Source organism: Carlito syrichta, unplaced genomic scaffold (assembly GCF_000164805.1).
Source record: "Carlito syrichta isolate Samal-C Ts95f unplaced genomic scaffold, Tarsius_syrichta-2.0.1 Scaffold309100, whole genome shotgun sequence".
Classification (NCBI taxonomy): Eukaryota; Metazoa; Chordata; class Mammalia; order Primates; family Tarsiidae; genus Carlito; species Carlito syrichta.
This window is the reverse complement of record NW_007253196.1, coordinates 22812-30509: the sequence shown is the minus strand read 5'-3', so window position 1 is coordinate 30509 and position 7698 is coordinate 22812. Positions and strand designations below refer to the sequence as shown.

The following is a 7698-nucleotide window of genomic DNA, read 5'->3' as shown; positions in this document are numbered from 1 at the left end:
ACAGGCACGCGCTACCACGCCCGGCTGATTTTTTGATTTATTGTAGAGATGCGGTCTCGTCAAGTTGCCCAGGCGGGTCGCGAACCTGTGGGCTCACCAAGTTGCCTGGGCTGGTCTGGAACCTGTGGGCTCAGGCAGTCTACTCACCTTGGCCTCCCAAAGTGCTGGGGTTATAAGCTGAGCCACTGAGCCCAGCCAACTTGGTTGCTTTCTTTCTATATGATCTTGGGCAAGTCACTTAACTTCTCTGAATCTCATAAAATGGAGATAGGCTGGATATGGTGGCTCACTCCTGTAATCCCAGCACTTTGGGAGGCTGAGGTGGGAGGACTACCACCCCTGGGTCCAGGGGTTCGAGACCACCTGAGCAACAATAAATCAAAAAGTTAGCTGGGCGTGGTGGTACATGCCCATAGTTGCAGCTACTTGGAAGGCTGAGGCAGAAGGATCGCCTAAGCCCAACAGGTCAAGGGACTGTGGTGGTCGTGAGTGTGCTGCTGCACTCCAGCCTGGGCAACAAGAGTGGCAAGCCTGGGCAACTCCAACTCAAAAAAAATAAAATAAATGGAGGCCGGGCTCGGTGGCTCAGCCTGTAATCCCACGCTTTGGGAGACCTAGGTGAGTGGATTGCCTGAGACCGCAGGTTCAAGACCCACCGGGGCAACTTGGCGAGACCTCATCTCTACAATAAATCAAAAATCAGCCGGGCATGGTAGCGCGCGCCTGTAATTCTGGCTACTCAGAAGGCTGAGGTGGAAGGATCCCGGAGCCCAGCAGGTCGAGGCTGCAGTGGCCGGGAGCATCCACTGCACTCCAGTCTGGGCGTCAGAATGAAACTCCAACTCAAAAATAAATAAATAAAATAAAATGGAGATAAAATGAGGGCTAGGCACAGTGACTTATACCTGTAACCCCAGCACTTTGGGAAGCTGAGGTGGGAGGATCACTGGAGCCCAGGAGTTCAAGACCAGCCTGGGCTACATAGCGAGATCTCTCTACAAAAAAATTTTTAAAAAATTAGCTGGAATCTCTCTCTTTTTCCTCCGTTACAGATCTTCTCTGAAACAGCCCCTTTAATAAATCTCTTGGTCCTGGGGAAAAAAAAATTAGCTGGGCATGGTGGTGCATGCCTATAATCTCAGCTACTAGGGAGGATTGCTTGAGCCTATAATCCTAACTACTTGGGAGAATTGCTTGAGCCTAGGAGATCGAGGCTGTGGTAAGCCATGAGTGTGCCACTGTGCTCCTGGGAGTGAGACTCCAACTCAAAAAACAACAACAAAATGAGGATAAGATGAGATCATGAATGAGAAAATTCCTGGGATATAGTAGGATGTGTAATACCCTAGTTTCTCTCAACCTTTAATCTGGTTTTTATTTTTCCAAATTGGAATCTCACTCTTGTCACCCACACTGCAGTGCAGTGGCACCCTCATGACCACCATAGCCTTGACCTGCTGGGCTCAGGCGGTCCTTCTGCCTCAGCCTTCCAAATAGCTGGAACTACAGATACACGCTACCACGCCTGGCTGGTTTTTGTGATTTATTGCAGAGACAAGGTCTCACCAAGTTGCCCAGGCTCAAACCCCCAGGCCTAGGCAATCCTCTCGCCTCTGCCTCCCAAAGTGCTAGGATTACAGGCTGAGCCACTGTACCTGATCTCAACCTTTAATCTTATGGTTGTGTTGAGTCCCCAGTCTAGATTTCCAGACTGACCCAGCACTTGAGAGAGATCTCAAGGCAGGTTCAAGTGCCAATGTCTGTTTCTGGGCTGAGGTGACTAAGACTGTTCCCATGGGGAGGAAAACCTGGTGAGCTGGTGAGCTGGGCCCCAGTCCCACACTCGGCAATAGACTCGCTCTCCAGGATTACCTGTCTCCTATCCGTCCTTTCAGCTATTCACCCCCTGGAGGGAAGGACCCAGGTGGGAAGAGCAGCAGACTACAAGTAAGTCCTAGAGGAGTCTGTTCCCCAGCCCCTCTGTCTTCCCACCCTTCCTGGGATTGCCCCTAATTTGGTCTAGGAGGTCAGGAGCTCTGGTCTGCCAGTTCCATGGGAGGGGGTACCCTCTACACCCACTCTGGAGCCAGCTGCTATTTTTCCTGGGATGCAGGATTTCAAGACACTGTCTCTTCTGTCCCTGCCTTCCACTTTATCTCCAAGTTGTGGTCTCCAAAGGAAAGACGAAGCTGTGAAACAGGTGGGTAGGGGGTGGTTAGAAGGTGGCTTAGGAATTGGGCATGGTGGCTCACACCTATAATCCCAGCACTTTGGGAGGCAGAGGCAAGAGGATGACCTGAGCCCGTGGGTTCAAGACTAACCTGGGAAACATGGTGAGACCTCTTCTCTACACTAAAAATAAACAAACAAAAAATTAGCCGGGCATGGTGGCACATGCCTGTAGTTCCAGCTACTTGAAAGGCTGAGGCGGAAGGATTGCCTGAGCCCAGCAGGTCAAGGTTGCAGTGGCCATGAGCGTGCCACTGCACTCCAGCCTGGGCACCAGAGTGAGGCTCCAACTCAAAGAAAAAAAAAGAAGGGTGGCTTAGGAAACATAGGAACATTCTTTGGTGAAAGGTGTGACCTGTCTCATCCCTCTTTGCCCCCTTCCTGCCCCAGTCTAGTTCGTGGCCCCTCACCCCACCTACCTTGAACTGACACACCCTTAACCAAAGGCCTTACCTCTCCTGATTTGGGGGCCTGACTTGGGTTTCAGGGTCCTCCCATGACTCGCCACCCTTGTGATGGGGTCCTTGGACAGTGGCTGCCTGGAGGCACCTTCTGCTATATCCAGTGAGTGCAAGTGTCGGGGAACATGGGTATAGATTTTCGTTTCCATGAGACCAAGGAAATAATGGTGGAGTTCTTCCGGAAGTCCCTGGTTACTGGTTGGTACATAAAAAGCCCAACATAGGCCAGGTGCGGTGGTTCATGCCTATAATTCCAGCACTTTGGGAGGCCCAAATGAAAGGGTTGCTTGAGCCCCTGAGTTGGAGACCGCCCTAGGCAACATAGCAAGACCTTGTCTCTACAAAAAAATAGCAGGGCATGGTGGCTCATACCTATAATGCCTGTAAATCCCAGCTACTTGGGAGACTGAGGTAGCAGGATCACCTGAGCCCAGGATATAGAGGCTAGAGTGAGCTGTGATCATGCCAGTGCACTCCAGCCTGGATGACAGAGTGAGACCCTGGCTCAAAAAAAATCCAACCTGCTTAGTGTGAAAACAGACCAATGCAATGGTTCCCGGACCGTCTGCTGGCCCCTGTGCCACCCTTCTTCCTCTGACATGTAGGGTTTCCTGAAGACCCACCCCTCACTAAGCTGTTTTTCTCAGTGTGTTCAGGAATGGGGACCTGTTAAGCCCCCCATTTGGTCTGAAGCTGTCCCGGGTTGCCAGCCAGGACTGGGAAACCATGCTGAAGCTCCTGACTGAGAAGGCCAAGTTGCACGGCGGGGCTGTGCGCAAGTGAGTGTGGGGACCGGGGAGGCCCAGCAGTCCCTCAGGAGAGCCTCCCACCGTTGCAGCTGTTCCTGAGGATGAATGGCAGAAGGAAAGCATGTTCCCCAAGTGGATCTTTCTCCTATGCACAGCCCAGGGCCCTCCTGCCCAGCCCTCAGAGCCTAGGTGATTGGTGCCCAGAGAGCCAGAAGCCAGAGGGTGCCTTGGAATGGCTTGCCCGCCCCCTCCGTCTGCTGCACACAAAGAGGCATGCTGTCCAGTGGCCCTTTGCCTTCCCACCTCTTTCCCCTAGACTCTGCACCCTGGAGGGGATCCCACTGGCAGCAGGGGAGGCTCTGGAGAATGGCCATTACTATGTGGCTGTCGGAGAAGATGAGTTCAAGCCCCTTCCCTATCTGGAGCTGCTGGTGCCCAACCCTTCCTTGCCCAGGGGCTGCTGGTATGTAGGTGGGAGTGGAGGGTAACAGGCTGGAGCAGAGGAAGCCACCCTCTGGGTCTGTGTGCCTTGACTCCAGGCCTGCCTCTGCCCACTACAAGCCTTTCCTTTTGTCGTTGTAGGTATCCTCCAGGACCGATATCTGGGCCCCACGGGCAGGGGGTAGGTGATGCAGGGGACTATGGGAGGTGGGAAGGGGAGTGACTGGCTGACAACTCTTCTGGCTTATGCTGTAACCTTCATTTCATTGCACTGTTCTCACCCAGGCTGGAGTACAGTGGCACACTGCACACAGCCACTGCAGCCTCGACCTGCTGGTCTCAGGCGATCCTTCCGCCTCAGCCTTACAAGTAGCTGGAACCACAGGCATGTGCCACCACGTCTGGCTAAATTTTTTTTTATTTATTGTAGAGATGAGGTTTTGCCGTGTTGCTCAGGCTGGTCTTGAACCCATAAGCTCAGGCAATCCTCTCGCCTCCGCCCCCTGAAGTGCTGGGATTACAGGCGTGAGCTACTGCACCCCGGCTCACTACATCCTTTTAATAATCTTGTGAAAGAGAGATCATTCCCAGTTTCCAGAGGTGAAAACAGAGGCTCAAAGGAGTGAAGTGGTTGACAGTTATTGAGCGGCAGGGGCCGGACTAGAACTCTGATCTTCAGGACTCTGATCTGTAGGACTTAATGCCTTCTTACTAGGTGAGATGCTAGGAGAGAGTACTGGCATATACGGCACGGCAAGGTCCAAGGGAACGTATTCCAGGCCTACGCCCTCCCAAGAGATGAGCCAGTAAGGATGGGGGTGGGGACACAGTCTAGTTTCACTGGGCATGCGCAAGTGCCAGGCACCAGCTGCTCTGTCCCTGGACAGGGCAGCCTGGTGGGAAGTGGTAGCAGGGAGGGAGATGCAAACTGTGAAGATGGATGGCATCTCTTCTCCCGAACTCCCCCAGGCATCAGGGCAATCTGAAGGCAGAACTGGGAAGTATGAAAGGTCAGAATAGCCAGCAACCAGGGTCCCAGCCCAGTGTTCCTTCTACAGGCTGGTGGACACAGAGCACAGGCAACCCAGCCCTCTCCTAAGGAATCAGGCCGAATCGAGCCATCTGTTTCCTGTGTTCTCTCATTTCCATCAGGTGAGGGACCCCTGGGGCCCAAGTCCCTCTCAGCCACCCATTTACAGTGCATACATGGGATGGTCCCTCCTATGTCTGGAGACGTCCATGGGGGCAGAATGCCCAGGCACAGAGTGGGCCCTGACCTCAGCATAACTGTCTCCTACTCCCACATCTGCATGTCCAGTCCCTTACTTCTTCCTAGGGACCTGCCATATGAAAAGAAGCACATGGGAAGGGCAATGCTTAAAGCCACGAGACTGCAGTGGTGGGACAGAAGGGATGGGAACGGGACCAAGGGGCTGCCTCTCAGCTTCCCTGCCCTCTGCTGAGGTCGTGAGGATGTGGAACAGGACTCTGGGGAGGGAAACGGGGTGGTAGAGAAGGTCAAGGGAAAGAGTGCTGAGGGCTGGCCAGCCTGGGCAGCAGCTGGGGTAACCTCCCTCATCAGGAATCAAGGGAGTGTATGGGGCTCCCCGCCCAAGGAGGGAGACAGCAGGAGCCCAGGAAGTAGCAGATGATACAGAGCCCCAGACAGAGGAGCCCTTGGGTCTGGTAAGCTGTTGGGTCAGGAAGCAGTATGTTGGGATGAGAGGAGTTCTCAGCCCTCTGGGTCCCAGGTACAGTCTTTCCCCCTTGGTAAATGAGGAAGCAGTTCCTAATTTCTAAAGTGTCTTACTTTCCTGGGGTGAGGGAAAACCTGGGTAAGGGCTAGAGGCTGGCCATGCTCACGACTCCAGTCTTTGTGACCTTCCTGTCTTCTTCAGAGGGCAGCACAGACAGTGGAGGAGGCCCTGTCCCTGGAAAACCAGCCTGGCCTGGGGCTGCTATCTCAGCCTCAGCTCCACCATCTTGAGAGCCAGCAGCTACAGACAGGAACTGGGGACCACCACCCTAGCCACCTTTCGTCCTCAGCCCCTGCAGCCTGTTCCTCAGGAGCCAGTGTCTCCCCTGGATCCACAGGGTACACTGTGGTCTCCTCAGTCCCTCCCCCACCTGCTCCTCAACCCACAGCCCAGTCTTCACTTCCTCTCTGAGCTGAGCAGTTGTGGAGGCTACTTCCTTATGGATTCTCTAGCTAGACAGAGGAGTAGCCAGCTGACTGAGCTTAGGAGAGAAGCCACAAACGTGGGGATGGATTTGTCACAATAAAATACTACTACTAGTCTCTGTCTGTTTACCACAGATTTATTGCCAGCTAATACTCTCCGGGTGTTGCACTGGGTGCTGGAGTTAGGCAGTGCTGGACTCACAGTTGTCTAGCTGCTGAAGAGGGGCTGGCAGTGAGGATTTCTGCCTGTCTCATGGGTGGGACAGGCAAGACTAACAGCTGCCTCTCTTGCACCTGCCACTCTGATGCACCTTCTTCCCCTCAGCTCCACCCCTCAGTCGGCCAGGGCACTCTGACTGAGCCCTGGAGGCTCCTGTTAGCATTTCTGGCTCAAAGACTGCAGCTGGCCCTTGCTACACAGTTGGGGTTCTGCAGTCCATCGAACCTGCCACTGTGACAGTCCAGATCAGGCCATAGTAACTGACTGAGCTGGTGACTGAGCTGGAGGCCTGAGGTGACAGCAGGAAGAAAGCTAAATTGCAGCAGCTGAACACGACTTGAAGGTTACAGAGTCCTCTCCCTCTTGTTCTCTTATTGTGATCCACGAGGTAGCTGTTATCCCAGAAGAGATGAGGAAGCTGAGCCTCAGAGCAGGAAGTGCTAGGTCAATCTGCTCACTGCCTGCAGCTCATGGCCAGGGGCTTCCTAGAGACAGCAGAGCTGGAGGTGGGGTCGGCTCACTCAAAGGGTGGATGGTTGTCCCTGGGTCTTGGTCACTGAGCTTGTGATGCAGAGTACAATTCCCGTCACGGTGAGCACCATGCCAGCAACTGCTCCTGGAATAATGGGCAGAAATCAAGGGGCTCTGAGCCAGCCATGCCAGGAGGAGCTACAGGGCTAGGGGAAGGACTCAGATAGGATCTGGTCCTGTCCCGCCCAGCCTCTGTCCCCAGGCTGCCCAGAGGAAGGAAACTGATGGCCACAAGGAAGCAGTAGAGCCATGGAGGAACTCTCCTCACCCGCCTCTGGGGGATGGGCTCTTGGAAGCAATTAACCCAGGTATATCAAGGCCCAGGTAGCAATGTCCCGCACTCATAGTTCGTGACTTACGATTTCCACCAATATCTTCTCCAAGGATCTTCCCAACAATCAGTGTGAAGATGATAGCCAGGGAGTTACAGATGGGCACAGCTAGGGTCAGATCTGGATGGTCAGAATGAGAAGAAACCTGAGATGCAAAAAAAAAGAAAATGCCTTTCTAGGCACAAAATACTTTCATTTCATCATCATCGTCATTTTATACTTCTTATTTATTTATTTTTAGAGACAGAGTCTTGCTCTGTTGCCCAGGCTGGAGTGCAGTGGAACCATCATCCTTCTCAGTCTCCCAAGTAGCTATCACATCCAGCCTTTTTTTTTTTTTTTTTTTTTGAGTTGGAGTCTCACTCCGTCGCCCAGACTGGAGTGCAGTGGCTGCTCCCGGCCACCGCAGCCTCAACCTGATGGGCTCCAGTGATCCTTCCGCCTCAGCCTTCCAAGTAGCCGGAATTACAGGCATGCACTACCACGCCCGGCTGATTTTTTTATTTATTGTACAGATGAGGTCTCGCTGCCCAGGCGGGTCTCGACCTGCGGG

General features: G+C 53.5%; 2 protein-coding genes across 4 annotated transcripts in view; one reads left to right on the top strand and one right to left on the bottom strand.

Annotated features, from left to right (window-relative positions):
* The window catches only part of DCDC2B (doublecortin domain containing 2B), a 7581-nt gene extending 1714 nt beyond the window's left edge, over nucleotides 1-5867 (top strand). Inside the window, 9 exon segments of the mRNA XM_008066775.1 lie at nucleotides 1896-1947; nucleotides 2717-2793; nucleotides 3338-3469; nucleotides 3756-3902; nucleotides 4022-4061; nucleotides 4939-5032; nucleotides 5463-5566; nucleotides 5779-5827; nucleotides 5830-5867. Of these exon segments, the coding sequence (XP_008064966.1) occupies nucleotides 1896-1947; nucleotides 2717-2793; nucleotides 3338-3469; nucleotides 3756-3902; nucleotides 4022-4061; nucleotides 4939-5032; nucleotides 5463-5566; nucleotides 5779-5827; nucleotides 5830-5867 (733 nt within the window).
* Nucleotides 5868-6181: 314 nt separating this feature from the next.
* Nucleotides 6182-7698, bottom strand: part of TMEM234 (transmembrane protein 234) — a 4346-nt gene continuing 2829 nt past the window's right edge. Inside the window, exons 4-7 of one of the 3 annotated variants that reach the window (XR_002482456.1) lie at nucleotides 7173-7265; nucleotides 6840-6898; nucleotides 6374-6507; nucleotides 6182-6274 (exon numbers count right to left, since the gene is read on the bottom strand). Coding sequence is in view for 2 of the 3 variants with exons in the window: in XM_021716962.1 (XP_021572637.1) it covers nucleotides 6439-6507; nucleotides 6840-6898; nucleotides 7173-7265 (221 nt within the window). In the remaining variant the exon portion in view is untranslated. Of the gene's footprint in view, nucleotides 6899-7172; nucleotides 7266-7698 lie in introns of all 3 variants that reach the window. The other 2 variants (XM_021716962.1, XM_008066754.2) reach the window with 2 other exon arrangements.